General features: G+C 65.6%; 9 protein-coding genes across 9 annotated transcripts; 4 read left to right on the plus strand and 5 right to left on the minus strand.

Moving 5' to 3' along the window:
• Positions 1-686: 686 nt before the first annotated feature.
• On the plus strand, positions 687-1,326 carry Q8F55_003957 (mitochondrial 54S ribosomal protein mL58; the record flags this gene model as incomplete). The annotated part of the gene is made up of 2 exons (XM_069352484.1): positions 687-1,123; positions 1,161-1,326. The coding sequence occupies 2 exons, from the start codon at positions 687-689 to the stop codon at positions 1,324-1,326; spliced, it is 603 nt and encodes a 200-aa protein (XP_069209902.1).
• Positions 1,327-1,418: 92 nt separating this feature from the next.
• On the minus strand, positions 1,419-2,685 carry cwf29 (RNA-binding protein Cwf29; the record flags this gene model as incomplete). Its single annotated transcript, XM_069352485.1, has 4 exons — positions 1,419-2,198; positions 2,303-2,526; positions 2,566-2,645; positions 2,681-2,685. 4 exons carry the CDS (start codon positions 2,683-2,685, stop codon positions 1,419-1,421), a joined length of 1,089 nt encoding a protein of 362 aa, XP_069209903.1.
• Positions 2,686-2,834: 149 nt separating this feature from the next.
• Positions 2,835-7,130, minus strand: Q8F55_003959 (uncharacterized protein; the record flags this gene model as incomplete). The annotated part of the gene is made up of 10 exons (XM_069352486.1): positions 2,835-3,087; positions 3,136-4,129; positions 4,169-5,701; positions 5,739-5,879; positions 5,930-6,063; positions 6,102-6,285; positions 6,323-6,430; positions 6,478-6,597; positions 6,814-7,011; positions 7,067-7,130. 10 exons carry the CDS (start codon positions 7,128-7,130, stop codon positions 2,835-2,837), a joined length of 3,729 nt encoding a protein of 1,242 aa, XP_069209904.1.
• A 779-nt stretch (positions 7,131-7,909) lies between these two features.
• On the plus strand, positions 7,910-10,100 carry NAR1 (Cytosolic Fe-S cluster assembly factor nar1; the record flags this gene model as incomplete). The annotated part of the gene is made up of 4 exons (XM_069352487.1): positions 7,910-7,930; positions 7,979-8,083; positions 8,303-8,448; positions 8,492-10,100. 4 exons carry the CDS (start codon positions 7,910-7,912, stop codon positions 10,098-10,100), a joined length of 1,881 nt encoding a protein of 626 aa, XP_069209905.1.
• A 66-nt stretch (positions 10,101-10,166) lies between these two features.
• On the minus strand, positions 10,167-13,580 carry Q8F55_003961 (uncharacterized protein; the record flags this gene model as incomplete). The annotated part of the gene is made up of 2 exons (XM_069352488.1): positions 10,167-12,405; positions 12,439-13,580. The coding sequence occupies 2 exons, from the start codon at positions 13,578-13,580 to the stop codon at positions 10,167-10,169; spliced, it is 3,381 nt and encodes a 1,126-aa protein (XP_069209906.1).
• Positions 13,581-13,842: 262 nt separating this feature from the next.
• On the plus strand, positions 13,843-14,367 carry Q8F55_003962 (uncharacterized protein; the record flags this gene model as incomplete). The annotated part of the gene is made up of 1 exon (XM_069352489.1): positions 13,843-14,367. One exon carries the CDS (start codon positions 13,843-13,845, stop codon positions 14,365-14,367), a length of 525 nt encoding a protein of 174 aa, XP_069209907.1.
• A 51-nt stretch (positions 14,368-14,418) lies between these two features.
• On the minus strand, positions 14,419-18,599 carry Q8F55_003963 (uncharacterized protein; the record flags this gene model as incomplete). Its single annotated transcript, XM_069352490.1, has 5 exons — positions 14,419-14,577; positions 14,612-15,954; positions 15,996-16,790; positions 16,826-17,799; positions 17,833-18,599. The coding sequence occupies 5 exons, from the start codon at positions 18,597-18,599 to the stop codon at positions 14,419-14,421; spliced, it is 4,038 nt and encodes a 1,345-aa protein (XP_069209908.1).
• Positions 18,600-19,992: 1,393 nt separating this feature from the next.
• On the plus strand, positions 19,993-21,994 carry Q8F55_003964 (uncharacterized protein; the record flags this gene model as incomplete). Its single annotated transcript, XM_069352491.1, has 4 exons — positions 19,993-20,651; positions 20,704-20,791; positions 20,826-20,907; positions 20,949-21,994. The coding sequence occupies 4 exons, from the start codon at positions 19,993-19,995 to the stop codon at positions 21,992-21,994; spliced, it is 1,875 nt and encodes a 624-aa protein (XP_069209909.1).
• A 125-nt stretch (positions 21,995-22,119) lies between these two features.
• On the minus strand, positions 22,120-23,443 carry Q8F55_003965 (uncharacterized protein; the record flags this gene model as incomplete). The annotated part of the gene is made up of 2 exons (XM_069352492.1): positions 22,120-23,291; positions 23,341-23,443. 2 exons carry the CDS (start codon positions 23,441-23,443, stop codon positions 22,120-22,122), a joined length of 1,275 nt encoding a protein of 424 aa, XP_069209910.1.
• Between the last annotated feature and the right edge of the window lie 259 nt (positions 23,444-23,702).

Raw genomic sequence — 23,702 nt, forward strand, 5'->3', positions numbered from 1 at the left:
TGATGGAGTGGAAAGAAGATGAGGAAGAAGAGTTTACGTCGTTGATGTAAGCCGGTGGTTCCCCCTCCAGTACCGGAGCTGGTTGGCTCCCAACTACGCTCCCCACCCCTCACCCAGCCTTCGACATGAGGCGCAGCAATGAACCTGGGTTTACCCTGGTAGACTCATGTGCGCAGAGCGCGCGGTGACAGCGCAGCACGGGCACAAGCGTCCGAGCCAAGGCGGCGAGGCTCGCGACTCAATGACCGCCTGGTCCCCGGGCCCTGCAGTGGCGTTTAAGCTCGACTGGTATCTGACATTGCGTGTGGGTTGGGCCTTGTGGAGTTGCCAGACGTGGCAAAGTAATGTTGGCGCTGCAGAAGGCTGGTCGTGTCGAGCAGGGCGGTGGTGGGTGGGCTGGCGCGCGCAGGGTGGAGCAGGGTGGTCGCGACAATAAAAAGCAAACGCCATTTGATGGGTGAACGGGACTATTTTTTTCATCACAGCCTGCCCTGAGGTGGGCTAAACCAAGTCGACTGAGATTGAGTTTGGCAGCGCAGTGTCAGCCAGACTCCACGTGGGTGCGTGTCAGCTTCACACGTCAACCCTTACGTAACAACCCCGGCCCAACTCGCCAAAGCAAAAGTCGGCCTCGACTTGAACGAGCAACTCGCGCAACTCATAGACATCTCGACAACGCACACACAATGTCCCGGCCCGTCCTCGCAAGCCTGGCCCCAACGCTCCGCCGCAGCGTGATGCATCACGCCCGGCCGCCCCGCGTGCCCGTCCTCAAGTCGCCGCACACGATCACGCCCGCGCGCCCGACCGAAGGAACGGCAACAGCCCACCCCGCCGACCTGGGCGGCTCGTCCACCCCCGCCCCAGCGAGCTCGCGGCTCGCCGACAACCTGACGCTGCACTACGCCCCGCCGCCGACCGCGCCGTCGTACACCTCTGGCGCGGCGCCCGACCTCTTCCGCTGGCTCGGGGGCGAGGGCGTGTCCCTCACGGGCGAGGAGGGCGCGCCGCTCCGCCGCCAGCGCAAGCAGCACGAGGGGAGCGTTGAGTGGGCTGCTGAGACGGTCAGCCGCATGCAGGAGCTGCGCAAGGCCGGCAAGTCGCGCAAGGAGATTGCCGAGGAGTGAGCTGTCACCCAGAGATGTAAGCTGACACGGCAGACTCGCGATTCCCGAGTCGCAGCGCCATCTCATCTCGCGCGTCGCGCCCCTGTCCGCGCAGCAGGCAAGCGACAAGGCCGCAGAGCTCGACAGGCAAAAGGCCCGCTGGGGCGCGCGCAAGCGCCTCAGCCGCGACGTCCGCGAGAAGCGCAAGACTTATTGGTAGGGGGCCGCATCATTGTAGATTATGTGCATGCTATGGCTACGGCCGAGCCGAGGCTGGGGTGGTAGTGGTGTGTGGCGTGTGGTGGTCTAGCTCTATCGCCTGTCGCGGTCGTACCCGCGATCGTCGCGGCGCTCGTCTCGTCGGTCACGCGGGTCGCGTGAGTCGCGCGAGTCGCGCGAGTCACGAGGGCGGTCCCGGTCGTCTCGCCGCTCAGAGTGGTCGTTGCGCCGGCGGTCATCGTCGCGCTCGTCTCGCCCAGAGCGGCGGTACTCGTCGTTGCGGGGGCGGGCGTCGCGCCGCCTGTCGTCGTCGCGCGGTCGGCGGTCGTCGTCCCGCCGACGCTCGCCCCGGTCGTCACGGCGCCCCTCGTCCCGCCTCTTCGCGGGCGACGCGGTACGCCTGGCCTCGCGCTCGTCCTCGCGGGCAGGCCGGCGCTCGCTGCGCTCCTCCTTCTCGCTCCTGCTGCGCTTCGGCTCACGCTCCCTCTCACCCCGCTCGCCCCGCTCGCCCCGGCCCTTGTCCCCACTCCGCTTCTTCTCGGCGCGCTCAGCGCGAATCTTCTCCCGCTCGGCCTTGCGCGCCCTCTTGGCCTCCTTCTCGGCCTCCTTTTCGCCCTTGCGCTTGATCCCCTTCTTCTCGGCGCGCAGGAAGGCCGCCATCGGGTCCTCCTCGTCGAGGCTGTCGGCCTCCGATTTGGCCTCGGCGCCTTCTTCTTCCTCCTCGTCCTCGCCGTCTGCCGTCAGCCCCGTTCCGCCCGTAAACGCACCGTCAATGACCGGCGGGAGCGCGTTGTACTCTGCCTTCTCGGGCTCGACGTAGTCGCCCTCCTCGTTGCGGCTGCCCTTCTGCTTGTAGTCCTTGACGTGGTCGACCTGGGGGGGTTAGCGGGCGGTAGTGGGCGAGGGGAGGGGTAGTAGCGGGCAAGGGGAGGAGGCGGGGCGGAGGAGAGGGGAGGAAAGGAGGCACGCCAACCCACCCTCAGCGTCCGGCCCAGAATCACCGCCCCGTTCATATTGTCCACGGCGAGCACGGTCGACCGCTGGTCGAGGTACATGAGGAACGCGAACCCTCGCGGCTTGCCCGTCTCCTTGTCGCGCGGCAGGTCGATGTTTGCAATCTCGCCCCACTGCGAGAAGACGGTGATCACGTCGCCCTCGGTCATCTCAAAGCTCAGCCCGCCGACAAAGATGTAGGCCGAGTCTGCGCGGGTCAGTGGCGAGTTCAAGGCAGCCGACCCACCCTTGTACTCGTCGTGCCAGGACCCCTGGACGCCGAGCTCCAGCTCGCGCTGGTTGATCCTGTTGATCTCGCGGATGGCGCTGGGGTAAGCTATCGCTTGCGTGTAGAGACTTACTTCATGGTGAGTGGGTGGGCGATGCGTCGAGACCGACCACAACAGTGTCGGTCGTCAGAGGCAACATCTCTCCGAGTTCAATAGTGATGCCGACGGGAGCAAATTTCCAAGTCAACACATTCATTATTCTAATCCACACAAAATGCAAATATCATCACGCGTCCGTGTCCTCCACAAAGATGTGGTCCACCTCGGTCCACTTCTCGCCGTCTGGCTTGGGACCCTGCTCCTCGCGGTCGTGCCAGAACTTGACTTCGCCGTCGTCGGCACGCTTGGGAATCCACACGCGCTCGCCAGAGTCCTTGTCCGTCTCTGACGTGAACCAGCGCGGCTCGTGAGGTGGGATAATGCCCTCGGCGCGCAGGCGGCGCGTCTCACGCTGCTTCTCCTCGTTCGCCGACTTGAGCCTGAAACACTGTTAGCACCAATGTGATCGAAACACACGCCACACTTACATTTGCGCCTTGTCATACTCGGCGTTCTCAAACGCCCGCTGGTCGGTACGCAGACGACAGTCGGTGGGCGCCAGGTACTCCTCGAGGCCCTTGGGAATGTCGTTCAGAGTAAGGGCGTACGGTGTGAGGTTGAACGGCGCAGGGGGCTTCTTCGTGTTGCGCCACAGCTGAATGTACTCGTCCGTGTCCTCGACCTGCTCATTGACATCGAGCTCCTTTTCTCCGGCACCAGCGCGGCGGGCGATGAGCTGGGTGTCCCAGCGGCCAGCAATATCCCACACGATGTTTCCGCCCGAGTCCTTAACGTTGCCCTTGATCTCAAACGCGTTGCCTCCACGCCATCCGCGAGGCTTAAACGTCAGGGTCGATGTCTCGCCCGTGCGGTGGTTGGTGACTACCAAGTCACCGTAGTGATCGATGATCGGGTTACCCATGATGAAGTTGGACACATTGGTCGTGACCTTCTTCCACGAGTAGTGCTCGACCACCTTGCCGGCAGGGTACTCGGACCCAGCCTTGGGGTAGCTGAGACCGCTCTTGACCCACGATTCCGGGATGATGAGCTCGGCGTGGGCGACACCAGTTGGTCTGATCTCAAAGTACCGTCCCTGGAATTTATTCTTGGCGTCGACTTCACCGTAGTACTTCCATGTCGGCGCCTCACTGTAGCATGCCGAGATGGGAGGGTGGTGCGACACCTGCTCCGAAACGTATCGGTACCGGTTGGGGATGGCGTACTCGAACGACTGGCTGAGCATGGGGTTGAAAGGCTTCGCAATGCGGCCAATGGTCGACGAGTAGTTGGACATGGCAAAGGCGGCGACGAAGGCGATACGCTTGAGAGAGTCCTCCTCGCCAGCAGCGACCGTAAGACACGCATCGTACTCCATGTCCTCGGCCATTCGCTGAAGCATGGAGGTGCACTCGTTGAAGCTGACAGGGAAAGAGATCTTGGTAAGGTCCTTGCCGATCGAAGACTTGAGAATGCTCCACACTACACAGTCAGCAACAAAGCTTTAACTGCAACACTCACAGCTGACAGAGGGACGCTTGTCATCGTCGATAGGGAGCCTGTGTCGCACGTGGTTGTACGGCTCCAGACTGGAGCGAGCGAGGTAGCTGACAACCGTTCCGTCGTCGTGGTGTGCAGCATGCTCGTTCACCTTCTCGTCGGCGGGTCTTGAAGGGGTAGCAGGACGCTCCGCGTTGTCAATGGAATCATAAACACGAAGGTTGGGGATAGTGCCAGTCTCAATGGCGTCGAAGAATTCGTCATCGTCTTCCTGGTCAGAATCGTCGACAGCCGCCATAAGGGATGCTGCCTCGTGGATGTTGGCGACCGAGTCGCGCAAGCTGGATGACGGCAGGCCATTGATCGATCGACGCAGCGACTCGGACGCAACGAAGGACGACCGACGACGGTTTCTGGGCGGAGAGGCGGGCGTAGCCGGAGAAAAGTCAGAGCCCATGGAAGCAGGCTCGGCCACCAGAGGTTGCGTCGGGTTGATCGGCGACGTCTCCACGCTGGCTGCGGTGCTGAGCTCGGCAAGTACACCGCGGGCCTGACGAAGGGCTTGTCGCTTCTTGGCATTGTCCTGCGCCGCCTCGTTGAGAAGGCGATCCGTCTCAGCCTGCTGCTGAGCAACCGCCATGAGGTTCTCCTCCCAGAGCTTTCTGGCCTCAACCTCCCGCTTGATGCGCTGCAGGTAGAACTTTTCACGCTCCTGGGCCATGACACTCTGCTTCGAGAAGAGCTGCGAGAGAGTGGCCAGGGATTCACGGAGGGCCTCCTTGACTTGGTGCTGGCGGGTGTATGCAGGGTTCAGGCGGTTCGGGTCTGGCGTCGAAGGAGGGGTCACAATTGAGCCCACGAGTTGCTCAGTGAGCTCAAGCTGTGCCTTCAGGTTGTGGATTCCGAGCTCATACTGCTCCTCGTGAGGGATTTGGTCGCCGAGGGTAGTCTCGATGCTGTCTTGGTCGGAATTGTCGAGAGCATCCTCGCTCAAGGTTCCAGCCTTGCTGGCAGGCGAAAGGTTACGCCTCTGCGAGCCCTTCGACATGGTGCGGCCGGAGCGAGAGGGCTGGGGCGTGCCAGGGCTGTTGATGCTGAGGCCAGGCGTGAGGGCAGGGGTGTTGACGCTGACGCCACTCCTGCCGCTCCTGCCACTGAGGTTGGTGTTGGAGCGCTGAAGTCCAGGGTGAAGGAACCCGTCTGACGGCGGGAGCTCGTTCAAGCTCGACCCAAGTGCACGTTCAGTCCCTGTCGTCGCGGCGATGCTCGGGGCATAGGTGCGCACGGAGCGCGAGTCCGAGCGGTCGACCTGAACGGCCGGCCCCTGCGACCCCTTGCCGCCCTTCTGGTAGTACTCGATGTTGAGGCGGAGTGCCTGGATCCAGCGAGCAATCTCACCCCGCAAGTTGGACTTCATGATGAACTTTTGGCCCGAGTGGGTGTGAGTGGAAGAGCTGACTTCGAAGCGTGTGCCGTCAACGTTCGGCACAACCTGGGCGTTGGCAAGGGCGATAGAGCCACGGCACGCGACTTGCTCGTCCTCACGAGTGCGGTCTTGGGGTTAGTCGTGGTTTGTGACATATGCACTCACAGTAACTGAGGACACCGTTCTCCAGCACGAACCAACGAGTCTTCCAGCCCTGGCGGTAGTTCACCCACTTGCTGAGGAAACCGCGGAGGTCAGGAGGGCGGCCATCGCTCTTGGGCTGGATGATGCTGTCTCTGTTACTAACTACCAGGTGTCAGCCAGAATGCCACCGCAAACAAAGGCACAAGGCTCACATTGCTTGAGGTAAGCCCGGATGCGCTCGTCACCGCTCTTGTCGTGCTCGAGAACGCGCTTGCCTCGGCGGTCGCGCACGAAGACATCCGCGCCGCGCTTGACAATGAGCTCGACAAGACGTAAATCGCGGCGGCTATACAGTTAGCGTAAGGCACGGTGCAAGCAACATACTGGGCCGCCTCATGCAGCAGGCTGGTTCCAGACTTTGCGTCGAGAACGTTGAGGTTGAGGCTGGCTGTACGAGGGTTCTCCAAAAAGTTGACGATTGTCGATCCCTCCTCGACCGAGTTCAACGGACTGGCGGTGTAGCTGGCGAGAAGGGACTGGAATCTGGCCTGGAGGGCCGCTCGCGAGTCTGGAAGAATGAGCCAAGATTTGGATGACGTGCGTACCTGCAATCAGAGCCACGACTTCGGATGTAGCTGCACATTCAAGCGGAGTGCGGCCCTGCTCATCGCGAATAGTATCATCAATGCGGGGGTCATTGAGGAGAAGCTCGACTGCAAACGTGAGCATGCGATGGAGGGCAGGGTCACACTCGACGCACCGACTTCTGGGCGGCCGACCTCACTCGCGACGTGCAGAGCGGTGGCGGTGGTGTCAGGAGCCACGGGGAGGTTGGGGGACTTGAGGTTGGGCGAGTTGAGGATCTGCTGGACAATAGGAACTGGGCATGGAGTCAGCCGTTGTTCAAGCTAGGACAAGAAGAAGGGGAGAGATCTGGCTTCTCCGAGGCGATATGAAGGCCGATCGCCAGCTTCATGGCACGCCACGCACAGCAGCACATCCCTCCCACGCTCCCCAGAGAACAGCTTTTTGTCCCCACGTTGGAGGAGACACGCCCCAGGTATCGACACTGTTGCCCCACAAGGCTGGTACTCACTTGTAGCAACCCTAGCAGCCATGCCGAGGAGACGGCCGGGGTGAGCAGCGTCCGAGTTGGGGTCGGCCGTAGCCAGCTCGTCGATGAACGGCTGGACCTCTGTAGCGAAGCCAGACCTTAGAGCAGCGAGGAGGCGGAAATTGTAGAGTGCTGACGAGGGAGCCGACGACGCGAGCAACGACGTCGCTGGAGACGTCGCTGGACCAAGGTCAGCCAGTTGCTGCCACCAGGGAACACCCGTGCTCGTACTCACCGAGTTCTCCTTGGCCGCGACTAGGCGTCCCGCGCTGGGGTATCGGAGTGGCCGTCGAGGCCATGATTGCAGTTGAATACGCCTCGACCGAGGGTGGGAATCAACAAAGCCTGTTGACAGGCCGGGGATTGATGGTTCGGCAGGGAGATGCGGCAAAGGAAACGTGGGTTTGGGTCCACGCCACTGGGTTGCGAGAGGCAGAAAGAGTAGTAGGTCGCAAGAGCCGTCGCGTTCCTTTAGACGTGTCTTTTGCAAGGTTGAGTGAAGCAAGGAGGGGTGCGTGTTGCAGCTGCTGGCGTCGACGGACGGACGGACGGCCACGACTGGGTGCTGGCTGCTTGATGCCGCGTTGCGGGTCTGCGGGTCAGTTGAGAGGTGCGGCTGCGTCGTGGTGCAACTGACCGGCGGTGACCAGCCAGGGGTAGGGAGGGGGGAGGAGGGCCGGGGGCGAGCAGCGACGCCATTACCCGCACCCAAATCAATGTAACGCCAGGCGCGGTTAAGGACTGACGTCACCGTGGGAGAGTAACACTTTATTTGATCCCGAATAATGGAGATCCATGAGTGTCCGCAGGTCGTCGGAAACAGCGCCGATCCCTGGCTCGGCGGCTGACTGAGGAGTGGCTTGGGTGGCCACTCACTCTGTGCAGGATGGATGGAAAATGTCCAGTCGAGCTACCACTCACATCTCGACGATAACAAACAGCTGCCATCACATCACAAAAGCAGCATCACATCGGCCGCACCTACCACACACTCGGCTTACTCAACGCCCAACTCGGCGCATTCCATCTTCCTTCACCCCTCTCTCATCGCGTCCGCCAAAGGTCCATATCCATCACAATGACCTTCTCCGGCGCCCTGGTGAGTCACTGCTATCAGTGACATGCTCGTCTGACCACATTACTCCAGACGCTCACCGACCTGGACGACTTTCTGACGCCGTCTCAAGCGTGTATTATTCCAGTCAGGCAGTCAAACAAGCCGGCAGGGCAGGCAACGGGAGAAAATGCGAATGTGAGTAGGGGGAAGGCGGAGAGGCGGTGGAGGGGTGTCTGGCGGCTGGGTCGAGCCGTCGGTGGTGGTAGACCTCTTGCCCGCGTCACGAGCATGGGGGTGGGTGGGCGAGCAAAGTATGGGTCGTGCAGCAGGGCGGGTGGGCCGGTGGTAGGGAGGAATACGTTGGAGGAAGACGGGCAAGACGACCTGATGACCAACCACTGACCCTTCCCCCAGACCGACATTGTCATCGACGCCAACAACAACTACTATGAGGTGTCAACCTACTCTACCTCCAAGGCAGGCCCGTCCTCCGGCGTCGAGGCCGGACGGCAAGCGCTCAAGAAGGCCGAGATTAGCTTGAACGACTGCCTGGCGTGCAGGTGGGTGTCGTGGATGTCGAATGTCACCCACTAACAAACTCAGCGGCTGCATCACATCTACCGAGTCCCTCCTCATCACAATGCAGTCCCACAAGGAGGTCCTCGACTTTGTGCGCGCGGGCGACTTCACCCGCTCGCCCGTGCTGTCGATTGCTCCCCAGACCCTCGCCTCTTTGTCAGCAGCGTACGCCGAGGCGGCTGGTAGCGCGCCGGTCCCGCTCCTCGCGCTCCTCCGGAGAATACGGCACTTCCTGGCTGCCCCAGAGCGCGGAGGGTGGCAGGTATGGGACACTACGTTTGCGCGCCACGTCTCGTTGCGCGAGAGCGTGCTCGAGTTTGAGGAGCGGCGTGCAGACAAGGGCAAGGCGCCGGCACTGCCCATGCTCACGTCAGCATGCCCCGGCTGGGTGTGCTACGCCGAGAAGGCCCAGGGCGACCTCCTCCCGCTCCTCAGCTCTGCGCGGTCCGCCCAGGGTGTCATGGGTGCGCTCGTGAAGAAGTGGTGGGCCGAGCAGCACGGCAAGAACCCCGCCGAGGTGTACCATGTCTCAGCGATGATGTGCTACGACAAGAAGCTCGAGGCGTCCCGGTCCGACTTCTACTCGGACATGTACTCGACACGCGACACGGACTGCGTCCTGACGACCGGCGAGCTCGACCTGCTGCTCTCCGAGTTGGGCTTCGACCCGCTCGCACCTGTCGAGGGCGAGAACGCCGCACCAGCATCCGACTCTGTCCCCTTCCCCGAGCTCTTGCAGCACCCTGGCTCCAGCTCGGGCTCATACCTCGCCACGACTCTGCACTACCTCGCGGCGCAGCACCCACGCCGCACGCGCATCATCAGCCGCGACATCCGCGGGTCGACCGACAACGTCGAGGTTTTCCTCGAGGACGCCGAGACAGGCGAGGTTCTGTTCAAGGGCGCAAAGTGCTATGGCTTCCGCAACCTGCAGAATCTGGTCCGCAAGGTCAGCAAGGAGAGCGGGCTCGGCAAGGCTGGCCCCAGGTCCGCTGGAGCAGGGCGTCTGTCGGCTGCGGTCGCCGCACGCCGGCGCAAGGCGCGCACGCAGGGCACCGAGCTCAGCACGCCCGGCACAGGCACCGGCACGCCGGGCACGCCGACGGTCGACGCCCCCGCCGCGGACATTACCGAGGCGGCGGTGGCGGCGGCGCGCGACGCCAAGAAGCTCGACTTTGTCGAAGTCATGGCGTGCCCCGGCGGGTGCGTCAACGGCGGCGGTCAGATGAAGCCGCTCTCGGCTGCCGCCACAGCGTCCAAGGATGCCGAGGGGTACCCGCGCGTCCTGCCCGACGACGGCGTTGGCGCGCCCCCTCCCCCGCCGACGAACTCGGGCCTCGCGGGCGCCGACGAGGGCATGCGCTGGAGCACCAAGGAGTGGGTGGCCAAGGTGGAGAACGTTTACTGGTCTGGCCTGCCCACGCCGCCGCCGTCGCCCCGCCTGCAGGCGGCCGACAGCTACACGCCGCCGAAGCGGACACACGCGGCCGACGCGCTCGCCGAGGAGATTGTTGCGCAAGCGACCGGAGGCGACGCGGCCAAGCGCTTCGAGTTTGTGCGCTGCCGCTTCCAGCGTGTTGAGGGCGACGTGCTGTCCCAGGGCGGACTGACGCACGAGCAGGTCAAGTGGTAGAAACATACGTCTTGTTGTATCCTCATATCTGCATGGCTCTGATGCAATACACTACATTGGGCTACTCTAGTCGTCATCCATAAGATCGATGATGTTGCCGCCGTCATAGTTTGGCCGGCTAGCAGGCGGCGGGGGCGGCGCGAGGCCGAACGACGCGCCGGCGTTCTGGCGCGTGCCGCTGGGCGGTGGTGCCAGAGGGGGAGGAACCGGGCTGGGAGGGGAGGGCCAGCGGCCGGGCGAGTGTGACGCCATGGAGAGGAGCGAGAGGGCGGGGCTGTGGTCGACGCTTGGCCCGCGGCGGCTGGGCGGCGTGACGAGGCGCATGGTCGACGCGGTTCCGTTTGGCGCGGGGAGCGATGCCGACGCCGACGCCGACGCCGACGCCGGGCTCGGCGACTGCGCGGGGAAGGGGAAGCGCGAGGGCTGCTGGGCGACGGGGGAGAGCTTTGCGATCGGCGTGGGCGGGTTGGACCACTTTGCGATCGGAGTTGGCGGGTTCGGCGACTTGGGCAGCGGCGTCGGCGGCTGCGACGACTCGAAGGCCGAGAAGTCGCCAAAGTCGTCAAACGAGGTGTTGGCAGCGGCGGGGGGAGCGCCAAAGTCTGCAAAGTCGCCGAAATCTCCAAAGTCGTCGGCGGGGGAGACGGAGGGGCGCGCTGGTGTCACGGGAGGCGGGGCGAATGCCGGAGCCGGGGCTGCTGGCGTCGGCGCGAGCGTCTGCCCGAGGCCCGGGGCCATGGGCGAGGCCGTCCATGCCGGCTGCGGGGACGCGCTGCGCAGGCTGTCGCCCGTCGGCGTGGGTTTCAGCGCCGGGAGCGCCTGTAGCGTCGCGAAGGACGCGAGCGACGGCTGCGCTGGCTGGGCGGGAGGCAGCTGGGTGGGGGGGAGGGAGCCGAGCGAGCCGCGGCTGGATGCGGGGCGCGAGGCAGTCAGCGGCGAGGAGGAGAAGGCGGCAGGGACGGGGGGCGAGGCTATCCTCGGTGCTGTAGGTGGTGAGGCGAGCCGTGGGGCGGGGGACGGGGCGAGCGGCGCGCCGAACGAGGGGGAGATGGGGGAGAGGACTGAGGGCGATGCCGTGCGCGGTGGGACACCACTCAGCGGGCTCGCTGTGCGCTGTGGCACCGGCGCGATGGGGGCGATGGCCGGTGCGATGGTGGCGATAGGGGGAGTCGCGGCCCGCGCAGGCGCGAGAGGCGGTGTCGACGTTGACAGCCTCGATGCGGGCGACGGCGCGATGGGGGGCGAGGCGATGCGGGAGGGGCTCGGCGCCGACGGCGCGAGGAGCGTGTCCCACCCCTGGGATGTAGGAGCTGCCGCCGGGGCGGGGGCAGGCGCGTCAAAGTCGAGCCCGGAGAGCAGGTCAAAGTCGGAGGCGGGCTTTGGTGGCGCTGCCATCCTTGGGGCGAACGCGGCGCCCGAGCCGCTCCCGCTCCGTGGTGGCGGCGCGAGCGGCGCGGGCAGCGGCGGGGGCGCAGGCGCCAAGATGCTCTCGATGCCCGGCATGCCGCCGTCCATGACCAACAGGTCGCCCGTGCCTGGCGCAGCGTTGGACGGGACATCAGAGAGGAAGGCAAAGTCGTGGGGCGAGAGCTCGATGTCCTCCTTCGCCTCGGCCACGTCGTCGGCCGGCACGGGCTGGGACGCTGCGCGGCGGCCGAAGCGGCCCCAGAAGCGGGACACGCCTGTCGGCGCGGCGGGTGCGGGCGCAGCCGCCGGCGTGGGGTCGGTCGCGGAGCCGCCAGCGTCGTAGCTCGTCTTCTCGGGCGCCGCTGGCGTGCCGGGCCGCGAGGAGATGGACGGGGCGCGCGACGTCGACGGGCGGTTGGAGCCGATGCTCGGCGCGATGCTCGCTGCGTCGGCGGGGATCGAGCCGGGAGTTGCCGGCCGGCCCGTCATGGAAGTGGGGGATGCCACTGTCGGCGACGCGACGGCCGACACGTCCTTGACCTCGAGGATGCCGCCGCCGCTCGTGGTGAGCGTCTTGGGCGGCGCGGTCGACTTGCGCCAGAACGACCACTTGCTCGGGCCTGCGTCGTCCGTGGCGGCCGCAGCGGCGACGACCGCGTCGGGCTCGCCGAGCTTGGACCGCCCGGACCAGAGCGCGTCGAGGCCCGGGCCGAACGAGTTGAGCGACTCGTCGCGCCGCCGCGCGCGGACGGGCACGTGCAGCAGCGAGCTCGCCGGGTTGGGGTTGGGGCGCGCCAGCGCCTGCTGGTACTTCTGGTAGCTTGTCTGCGCGGAGAGCACGGTGGGGTACGTGTTTATGCCGTCTGGCAGCGTGCCGAGGGAGGAGAGGGTGTTGGATCTGCACGTCAGACACGCCGGAGCGGGGACTTACACTTTGTCGTCGACGGCCTTGACGCCTTGGTCGAGGGTGGCCTCCTCGGCGTCGGTGAGCGCGTCGACCGTGTTCTCGCCGATGGCGGCGGCGGCCACGTCGTCCCAGTCGCGCTTGAGGCGCTCGACCTTTTCGAACGGCGCGCGGGCTTGCTGCAGCGCCATGGTGCGCTGGGCCGACTCCCACTGGGTTTCCTGGGCGGTGGGCGCCTCGGGCCCCTTGGGGCGGGCCACGCCGCCCCACGCGGCGTACTCGTCGCTGTCGTCGGCGGGGGTCGCAGACGCGGCAGACGAGCGGCGGGACGAGCTGGCCGGTGCGGCCCCCCACGCGCCGCCGCCGCCGCCCCAGGGATCCGACGTGTCGGCGCTAAAGCTGGTCTCTGCGAAGCCGCCGCCAAAGTCGCCGAACTCGTCGGCGCCGAACGAGGGTGCGCGGGCCATGGCGGCGGACGCGGTCGTGGCCAGCGGGGAGCCGGCGCGCAGCGGCGCCGCGCTGCGCACGACCTCGGCCGAGACGCGCGGCGAGAGGGACAGCGACTTGCGCGGCGCCGCAGCCGCGAGCGCCGCCTCGAGGCTCTCGCGCGGCGACAGCTCGCCGCGGCTGCCGAGGCTGAGGCGGGGCGGCGGCGGGGTCGACAGGCGCGAGAGGGTGGCCTCGAAGTCTGCCTCGGGGTCGGCCGACCAGGGGGCTGGGGCTGGGGCGGGCGTCGGGGCGGGGGCGACGGCGTCGAGCGCTGTCTGGAGCTGCGTTTCTGGCTCTGGTTCTGGTGCCGGTGGTGTTGGTATTTCTGTTTCTGTTTCTGGCTCTGGCTCTGGCTCTGGCGCCGGTGCTGGTGCTGGTGGTGGTGCTGGCTCGTCTGGGGGTGACGCCGGCTCGGGCTCGGCGGCGTGCGATGCAGCGGTCGGCGGCGCGCCCCACCCCCCGCCGTCCTCCCAGCCCATCGCCGCCCCGCCCGCCGGCGCGGCGACGCCGAGCGCCGCGAGCGTCGGCAGCGGGTCGGCCTTCGGCAGCTTCGGCGCCCACGGGTCCGCGACGTCGTCGTCCAGCTCGCCCGGCGGGGGGGACATGCTCAGTCCGCGCAGCGGGTCGGCGGGCGGCTTGCCCCCGCCGCCGCCCCATGGAGTCGCCCAGGGGTCGTCCATTGTCGTGGTGGTGGCCGTGGTGTGGGTGGTGGTGAGGCGACGACGAGCACTCGTGTGTCACGTCACGGGCTGGCTGGCGCTGACTTTCAGGAGTGGTGACGGGGGCGCCGTGCCGGCGCCTCCACCGCGCTGGCTGCTGCGATCCCATCGCACCACCGTTCTCTCTCCCACTCCCACTCACGTCTGCTCAATTTGCCAACTCGCCCAACTCGCCTCGCCTGCTCGCCTGCTCCGCAGGCTCGCCGCTCGCCGCTCGCTCGCCATGCCGCCCTTCCCCATCCCCGACATCGCCCTGCCCGACCCCGAGCCGCGCAAGACGCGCTCCGGCTCCGCAGCCAGCCTGCACCTCGCGCGCTCGCGCTCCAGCCTCGGGAGCAGCGACGAGGCGGGGCTGCTCGTCTCCGGGGGGGCTGGGCGGCGGCGCGCGAGCTTTGCGCTGACGCCCATCTCCCCGGCGCGGGGCAAGGACGAGGAGAGCGACGACGGCGACGACGACCGCGCGCCGCCGCTGACGCCGAGCACGCTCGAGGCGAACACGGCGCGCTGGGCCGCCGAGCAGGCCGCGGCTGCGCCGGACGTTGACGTCGAGGCGCATCCCCGCATATCCCTGTCCCACCGCGTCCAGTTCGCCGACGAGGACGACGTCGAGGTGTTCGACGCGGCTGAGGCTGATGGCTTCGAGAAGCCCGTCGGCAGCGAGATGATGGCCATCGTACTCAGCTGCTCGGCCCTCGCTGTCATCGCCACCGCTGCAGCCCTCACGACAATGTACGACTGGGTGCTCTAAGCTCATCAGATACATGTAGGTGTGTGCTATCGGTACAAGGCTGATCGCAAGTTAGAACCGACTCTGGCCCTCCTTCTCCACCTCGAGATCCATGCCCCGCGGCCGCCGGTCCTGCTTGGTCTTTTCCGCGCTCGACAGCAGCTTGGCCTCGATCTTGTCCTTGACAAGCTTGCCCGTGCGGGCGATTTTCAGCTGGAATAAACCGCGGTTCTGGGGTCAGCACGCCGACTCGGACCCCACTCACCCCCTGGCGCAGCGCCTTGCCGTGCGCGTTGCTCTCCTCGAGCATGGCCCGCGTGTCGTCCTCGTGCAGCCTGTCGGCGCGCTGCTGGCCAGGCCGAGCCTCGTCGTCCGAGTCAAACTCCTCCTCGTCCTCGGTATCCGAGTCGTACCCGTCGTCCTTCTCCTTGTCCGCGTTCGCAGCCGCAGCCGCAATCTGCGCCGGCGTCGCGTCGAGCATCCGCGTCGCCCCCCACGCCTTGTACGACGCCCGGAACTTCATATCGCGCTTGGCAATCTTCTCGTGCGCGCGGCTGATGCCAGGGTGGAGCACAAACGAGATGTGAATGAAGCCAATCATGCGAATGTCACTCGACGTCTTGTACAGCGCCGTCGGGTCGCCCTGCCGCTGGTACTGATTGAACACTAACGCCGCGCGGATGGCCTCGCGCGGGGACGAAGTGGCAAAGACGGGGACCACTCGCGACTCCTCGTTGCCGTCGATGACATCGTCGAGGCGCAGCGTCGCAATCGCGTGGTGCTTTGTCTTCTTCATCCGATGACGCGTGACAAAGCTGAAGAGGATGGACGAGGTTGTTCGGTACATGATGGCCAGGCGTACCGGCTTGGCGATATCCCATGTGACTCTGGTTGTGGTCGGCACGGCCGAGACGCGCGCAGACGACACACCCGACTTGGTCGACGCGGCGTCGTCGGCAACCGGCGGCGCAGGTTGGCCCAGGTCGGCCTTACGCGGCTCGTCGTCCAGGCTGTCTCTCCCGCCCGCACCCGGCGCATCGAGGATGGCCTTATCGTACTCGGTCTCGATCACGAGCGATGGGGGTTTGCCGAACGCGTTGGAGAAGTCGGTCGTGGACAGCGCCGTGACTTCAAACGTGGCCACCTCGTACATCGAGATACCCTTGGGCAGCTGCATGTCGAGCGGCTTGAACAGCAGCGAGAGTCGCAGCTTGCCCCATCCGAGGCCGCCGACGAGCGGGTACCAGTGCGTCTCCTGTGCACGCTTCTTGAACACGTCCCTGAGTCTCAGATTCACGACGCCGAGGATGGGGTCGTGCTCGCGGTCGCGCGCGTCCTTGACCACAAATGTTATCTTGGCGAGCTGCCAGTCGCGGATGAAACGCTCGCTCACGGCGTTGAAGTACGGCATCGGGTTGAGCTGCTTCGTACGTGTACGGTACACCAGCTTGTCGTTCAAGTGGACCTCGACGTACGCGCTCGGCGGGTTGGTGATCTCGCTCGGCGCACGGTCCACCACGTCGGCGAGCGCGGGCTTGCCCATGGCCGCCGACTTGCGCTTGCTCACGTCGGCCGAGTATGAACCAGAAAGCGACTCGAGTTCGAGGTCTGAATGTCAGCAGTGCCTACCGCCACGGACAGGTACTCACCAACACACTGGTGGATATGGAACTGGAGCACACCAGACGAACGCTCGGCCGTCGGTCGCGCCATGGCCTCGACCTCCTCCCTCTGGCGCTCGGTGCAGAACATGGCGAGGGTATCCTTGCGTTCCTTCTCCCTCTGCTTTTCCCACTCGGGCTTCTCGACCAACTCCTCGATCCACTTGATCCACCACGGCGCTTCAATCCCCTCGTCGGCGTTATGCTTCTTGGCTCTCTCCATTCTCTTGTCGACCTGGTCTGCCGGCATCTTCCACAGCGGGAAGAAGCGTACCGACCAGTGCAGCTCGCCCTGCGTCTTCATGCCGATCTGCGTAGGCATGAGCTTGTCATCTCGTGTGAACAGCTCGTCGCTTCTTGGGCCCTTGGTTGACATGTCGACGAGCTCCTCGACGTCGACCTCGACCTGGCCCAGTGCATCGTCGGCCGAGAACCGATCCGCGTCGAACATGCGTAGCCTGAGCTTCTCTCCCGTGACAATGGTGTCCTCGTTGACGAGAACAAATGCGTGCTCATCGTAGATGGGGTTCTGGTTGTCCACAATCGTCCTCGTGCTGTACACCGGCTTGTTGAACTTGGAGTACGAGATGGCGAGGTATGGGTCACACGAGCCGACAGTGTCCGCCTTTGGCAGATCCGTCGCGCCGTGAATCACAACATGCAGGATACCGATAGCAGAGGTCCTGAGGTTCGAGTCCTTGCCGAGCAGCAGTCGATCAACGTCCATCGTGTATTGCTTGGGCCGGACAAAGTGCCCAGCGACCTGAGCGATCGACTTTTGAACTGTAGGTCAGCCCCGCCACACCCAGACCACTCACTATACTGCTTGATTAGAGGCAGGTCCATGGCGTTGATGCTCCCAAAGCCCATGCTTCGGAGTGGCCGAGCCGAGATGTTAAACTCGGGCATCGACAAGAACGTCACCGTCGCCATCCGCACGAACGGAGGCGAGGCGGTAAGAAGCAGTCTGATGAGCAACTTGCCCTTGATTTCAACGACATCAATGTACACTGGGATCTCGGACCCGCCGACACCCTTGATGCCCCAGCCAAAGTAGGCAAGCATGTGCAGACCAAGTCCTCTGGCGGCGGCGTCGGCACTGTGGCGGTACTGGAACCCGACTTCGAAGTTGACAAACTCGCCCTCTTCGTCGTCGTCAACAGGATTAGACTTGTCCTTGGTTTGGTCACCAGATTGGTCACCAGATGTCCTCTCCACCCGCTGGCCGCGGATCCTCTGGAGCAGGCGGTCGCGCTTCCGGAGTTGCTCAGAGTCAGCGACAGCGGACACGCCGATCGGGTCGAACGGATCAACAGCGGCTTGATCCGAGACCGAGGCGGCGGTGGACGACGTCCTCGAGGCGTTGGACGAGCTGCGTCCGGCTCTAGTGCTGGAAGGCGTGGCCAGGGTGGCAGGTGCCGGTGTCACTGGCGTCACAGGGGTCGCGGGTGTCGCAGCGGTAGTCGGGGTGGCCTGGGTCGGCGTGGACGGGATCGGCCCATTCACCAGCGGTGTCACCACCGGTAGACCAGACGACACGGTGTCTGATTTGGCTCTACCGTTGACCTTGACTTTCTCAGGCGACTCGGTACTAGCCTTGAACCAGTCATCGTCGGTGATGTGGCGCATCGAGGTGAGCAGCAGCGGCTGGTTGCCGAGGGACGCGCCGGAGACGCGGACCGACGTGACGACTGGCGGCACCTGTTCCATGAGGGCATCTTCGAGCAGATCGATGAACGGGGTAAGCACGTCGGACGAGATGACGGGGAAGAGGGACGTGAGGGCGTGGTTCCTTCATGTCAGCGGAGCACAGCTCATCACTCACACCCAGGCGACCGAGTCATTCTGCGCCGCGTGGGGCGGGTATGGGTCGTCGTCGGTGGACTTTCCACCGGGTTGGCGGGGGTCGAACACGAGGAAGAGGAGGGGCGGGAGGAGGACGAGCGTTGCGAGGAGTACGTGCACGCCAGCAGAGTACAGCACGCCGGCGGTGACGACACCCCAGACGATGAACCACTCCTCGCGGGTCGCTGGGTGGTCCTTGTACGTTGCGAACAGGAGAGGGAGGGGCGCGACGAGCGTAAGGCTAATGCAGAGAGGGACGCCGAGCAGGCTGAGGACGGGGACGGCTAAGGCGACCGGCGCGGCCTTGAGCCATAGCTCGCGCTTCTGCGCCTCCTTTGCCGCCTTCTCCTCGGCGCTCGGCGTCAATGGCTGGGGGTCGTTGGCCGTGGGCGCGGGCGGAAGGGTCTTGCCCTCTGCGTCCTCACGCCCCGAGAGCGACGGCGTGCGGGGCGGCGTGGAGACTTCCGACGGCCGAAGCGAGGACGACGAAGCGGTCCGCCGATGCCCGTTGCTGGGCCTCAGGCGCATCTCGTCCGAGCCCGCCGTCGTCGAGTGCCGCAGCGATGTCGGCGTCCCAGGCTGCGACGACTTGAGCTTTGAGAACATTGGGTCCTTGGGCGCTGGCTCGAGGGGAGCGGCCGACTGGTCGAGGGTGAGGGGCGCGGGCGGGGGTGTCTTTGCTGGCACCGGCGCTGGCTGCGATGGAGATGGGATAGGCGCAGCTGCAACTGGCGCGATGGGCTGCATCACACGGTCAACAGCTTGGCCTTCGACGCGCTGAACCGGTGACGACCCAGCGGCCGGGGTGACGATCGCCTCTGCGCCTGTGCCAGCGCCAGTGCTTGTACCTGTGTGCACGGTGGCCGCTGCGGGCGCTGGCGCGGGGGCTGGTGCCAATGCTGGGGCTGGGGCTGGGGCCAGGCCATCGTCTCGCTTGACAGTCGCCGCGAGGCGCTCCTTCAAGCTCTGCTTTGCGGGCGACGACGCGGCGGCGGCGACGGCGGCGACGGCCACAGCATTGTGGGTACTGATGCTGTTGTCGGTTGCGGACCCTGCCGCTGTCGGCACCGCTTTGGCTGTCGGCTCGTCATCGGGTGGCGGTGGGGGGAGCGGGCGGGCTGGCGCTGGCATTGCGAAAGAGTTGGCGACGCGCGTCGGCGAGAGGCAAAGCGGTGAAGACGAGGTATTTGTGCTGCCCCGCTGTTGGGCGGCGAGGAGCTGCGGCCGAGGGAGTGTCTCGGTCGTCGAGACATTTCTTGGCTCGGCTCCAGCAGACCTGTTGCTTACTGCGGGCTCGTGTTGGCTGGAGTGGCCGGCCCGGTCAATGACGTCAATTAGATTTTCTATTACGGCCCCAGTTTGAAACCAGGTCAAGTCAGTCACGGAAATCATGGGCACCACACACGTCGACTCTCTGTTGCATCCACGCCGCCGACGCCGACGCCGCCGACGACACGCGCGCGCTCCACAACCTCGACGTCGACTTCTCAGCCACTGCATCAGTCTCTCTTCCTCCAGCCTCCGCCACAGTCAAAGCCACCCGTGTCGCGTCGCCGCCGCCGCCGCCACCCACCCCAACGCAGCCCAGTGGCTGCGAGCCTAGCCTCGGCTGGCGCTCCTTCCCTCCTTGCTTTCCCCAGTGACACATTCCACGCACGGGGCCATGGACCATTTGGGGGCTTGTTGGCTTGTTCTACCCGCACAAGGCTAGCCTGCTCACTGTTTATCGCGTATCGCGCTCACTCGCACGTGTCGCCCCCGATCAGACAAGAGGGCAATTTAGTCTGCGTCGTGGTCGTCAAAGTGGCATGTGCACCCATCTTTTGTCAGGTTGATCGTCGCTCGACTTTTTCTTTGACGACGACGACTTGCACCTCGCCGATCCGTCCACTTTGTCTAACTGGCTCACACGCCCCTTCCCCTTTTCCTTCTGCTGCTCACCCGCGGGTCCTCTTTTGACGTGCTCACTCGCTCCAGCACTGACCTTCTTTCTCGTCGTCGCGGGTCAAAGCTCAGCCAACCCCTGCAACTAAAAAACCCGTCGCTCATTCTCCACCAACTCACTCCCTCAACCTCCCTCTCCCCCCTTCCCCCTCCTTTGAACCCCACTCATTGTCACTCATTACCCACTCACCTCAGCATGCCCGCGTGGTTCAAGTTTGGCGGCCCGCGCGCGCCCCCAAGGCCGGCCTCCGCCGACAGTGGCCGCGACAGCGTTGAGGTGCTCGAGGAAGACGCCAGCCTGCACGATAACGAGACCGAGGCCGGGACAGTCGACTCGGTGGTGCAGCGCCTCATGCCGCGCCAGTTCAAGGAGTCGCGCTGGGAGAGCCTGCACATCACGCCATCCGAGCGCGACCTCTACCTCGCGGCGGTTGAGCGGCTCGACGGCGAGCTACCACCCCTCCCCCTGTTTGCCGACCAGGCGCCAGAGATACCCGAACTGTCGCTCCCCCGCGCATCGATCCCACCGATAGACGTGACGTACCCCGAATCACATGTGTTCGACGGCTCCCAGCCAGTGACGGCCAACGAGTGGCGCCTGTCCGAGTCACACTACTCCAAGCGGCACGCGCTCCTGGCCATTGCCGGCCCCAGCACAATCAGGCTGCACGCGTTCTCGGCGGCCGCGCTGCTCGAGGTGGACGAGGCTCTGGCGAAGTGGTCGCCCGGCATCGCGGCCAAGAGCGAGAGCACCGAGAACCTCCGCCGGCGCAAGGAGGATACTTCCCCCGTCAGTGCGTGGAAGGCAGAACTCAAGAGCCACCCTTGGAAACAGAAGAGCAGCGGCGAGCTCGAGTGAGTTGCCGCGGGTCGACAATAGGGAAACTATGTCTGACCCGAAAATCAGGTCGATCCGACTCATTTTGGCCATCTTCACCGCCTTGGGGCAGCACGGATGGTCGCTCGTAGGCGATGTCCGTGCTTCGTCAGGCAAGGTTCGTCGACGACGCGGCGGTGACTGACGACCAGCTCGATACGCACAACTTTGTGTTTGCCTACTGCCCAACGAGCACGACGATCCCGCCGCTGTTCTTTGCTGTCACCTTTCCCCGTGAGCACGGCTTTGACTATGCCAGCTGACGCCGACGCCAGAACCGGACCGCATCTCGCTCGTGTCCCCACCGCCACGGTTCACAGTGCAACTGGTCGACGCGGTGCGCAATGCGATCGTGCACGGCACGCCCACTTCCCCGCCAGGCGCCGACACGCCAAAACTCAAAGAGGAGGGGTGGCACGAGCCGGGCGTGTACCGGTTCTGGATGAGCGACCCCAATGCTGGCGCCAAGCGTGACTTTCTTTCGCGCCTGGGCCGCACCCGCCTGGTCAAGCTCGCGCCACGGCTGCAGGCGCCCGTCGTCATCTCCATCATCGACAGCCTCATGGAGCTGCACTTTGACTTTGTTGGGTCAGTGCCGCTCCTGCCGCAGACGCACGGGCGCGACATCCTCATCTTCTCGAGCCTCCCGTTCTCTGGGCTCTCGGCGCGCGACGCGTTCGTGCCCCCCGAGCCGGTGGACGACGGCTCGCTCGCCGACACGGGCAGCCTGCGCGAGAGCATCGCGCATATCACGGCCTCGTTCCACGCGCGCCTGCACGGCGACGCGAGCACCGCCGTCACGTTCCCGCCCTCCAGAGGAAAGAGACCCCAGAGACCGGCTGTGCGGACCAGGACAGACTCGGGGCAGACGGTCAAGATTTACCGGGCCGCGCCGAGCCCGGTGAGCGCGCGCACCGCGAGTTCGGGGCAGCACACGCCGATAGCGCGCACGCGCTCGCCGCTGGCTGACGAGCCCCGGCCGGCCACGCCGCTCCGGGAGGCGAAGCCGCTCCCTGCGGTGCCGCCGCCTGTCGCCCCGACCCCGTCTGCGTCCCCGCTCCCCCTCGGCCTCGGCCCCCCGCCTACCCTCATCCTCCCAAACACCGGCAAGCGCGTCGCCACCCCCGTCACCATAACCGTCGCGCACGACGCCATCGCGAGCGTCAACGGGTCGGTGGGGTACATCACGTCGGCCGACAGCGAGTCGGCAGCCCACGAAAGCGACGTTGACAGCCGCGCGAGCCGGGCGAGCACGATCGGGTCGACGCGCCCGCCGGGCGTGGGCAGCATCCGCACGCGCGTGTCCATTGTCGAGGGGTAAGCTCTGTCGGTGGACTTTCTTGTTATTCTGCATCCGCCGGCATGCCATAGTATTAGTTGTTACAAGCATACTTGTCTCTATGTAGACGTCATAAGACGGCCTCTAGTGTTGACGAGTCTATCCCTCTAGTAGTCCGCGCCGGCCTCTGCCTCGTCCGCCGCGATACTCTCCGCGTCGGCGAGCAGGCGCGCGCGCACCGCCGGCGCGACCGGCCAGTTCCACAGCTCGTCGTCGGGCAAGCTGCCGCGGAGCACGTTCCACGGTGCGAGCCAGCTGATCCCCCGGCCGCGGGAAATGATCTGGGCAAAGTTGCCTGCGGGCCCGAGGTCGTACGGCCGCTCGCCGTCCAGCGCTGGGAGCACGGCGCCGGCCCACTCGTCGCTGTCCTCCAGGGGGACAAAGAACCAGGTCGTGGCCGCGAAGCGCTCGGCGTCGGCCACCATGTCGGCGCTCGGCTCCTCGCCGCGCGCGCGCTTCGCCTTGATGTCCGCGCGCAGCCGCGCGAGGCTCTTGGCGCGCTCGACGTCGATCGTCAGCGCGCCGGACAGCACGTGCCGAAGCGTCGAGTAGCCCAGCGCAGTCGTCAACAGCGCGAGCATGTGTCCGACGAAGGCGAGGGCCGCGAGGTCCCAGGTGAGCGTACCGCCCGGCCCGCCGCCGTCGACGCCGTCGAGCCCACGCCAGCCCAGGAACAGGCCGACAGCGAGCCTGCCCACCGGGCCGCCGGCCACGACCCAGCCCGGCCGCCACGCCCAGAAGCGCGCCGCCGCCGCGTCCGTGGCCGAGTGGGCCCATGCCTTGGGGATGCGCGCAAGCAGGGTCGTGTACACTGGCACCAGTGCGCCGAGCACCACGAGCGGCGTGCCGAACAGGAGCGCGAGGAAGGCGGGGAGGTACGACGCGGTGATGCAGTTTGCGAGGAAGGCGCAGTGGTGGTCGAACGCGCAGCGGCAGCGCCCGCACTCTGAGCAGTGACGCGCGCGCGCCGGCTTCCAGCGGCCGGCGCAGGCGCCTTTGTGGCAGGTGGCGATGAGGGCGTCTGCGACCTCGTCGCGCGCAGCGCTGCGGGGTACGAGGGTGTAGCCCTCGCGCAGGGCGCGCCTGGGCGGCACACACTCGAACAGCGTGCGCAGGGAGGTGATGGCCCCGGGCGGGCGTGGGGGTGGCACGTTCTGCCGCGAGGGGAGGAGGTAGAGGCGGAGGAAGGTGCCGGCGAGGGCGGGGAGCGCGAGGGCGACGGCGGCCGAGTAGAGCGCTGCGGCCCATGGCCGGCGGGCGTAGAGGTACAGGTAGCGATCTGTCGTGTGAGCGGGAGCGTGGGGAACAACAACAGGAGGCAGACTTACACCCGACCTTTGTGAGCGCCGCGCGCAGCCCCAGCGCGAGGTACGTGAGTATTGCTGGGGGGATGACCTGCTCCAGCACAGTTGTGAGGCGCATGCCGCGCATGGTGGCGGAGATTGAGAGTGAGAGTCAGTTGTGGCTAGTGTGGCAGCATGTGGCCATGTGCCGAGAATGTCGTCGAGGACATGGGATTGCGGGAATGGGAGTGGGAGGAGGAGGAGGAAGTGCGAGGCGACTTGTCATGGCGACGTCAGAGGGCGAGGCGGCGCGGCTTTGGCTGGCTGAGCTGTGAGGTCATTGAGGTCACAGGAACGGAGCCGTGTATTTGTGAGATGAGGCTGACATTTGCATCCGTGAGTGAGGC

This window comes from Vanrija albida, assembly GCF_041260175.1.
Source record: "Vanrija albida strain AlHP1 chromosome Unknown contig_3, whole genome shotgun sequence".
NCBI classification, from domain to species: Eukaryota; Fungi; Basidiomycota; class Tremellomycetes; order Trichosporonales; family Trichosporonaceae; genus Vanrija; species Vanrija albida.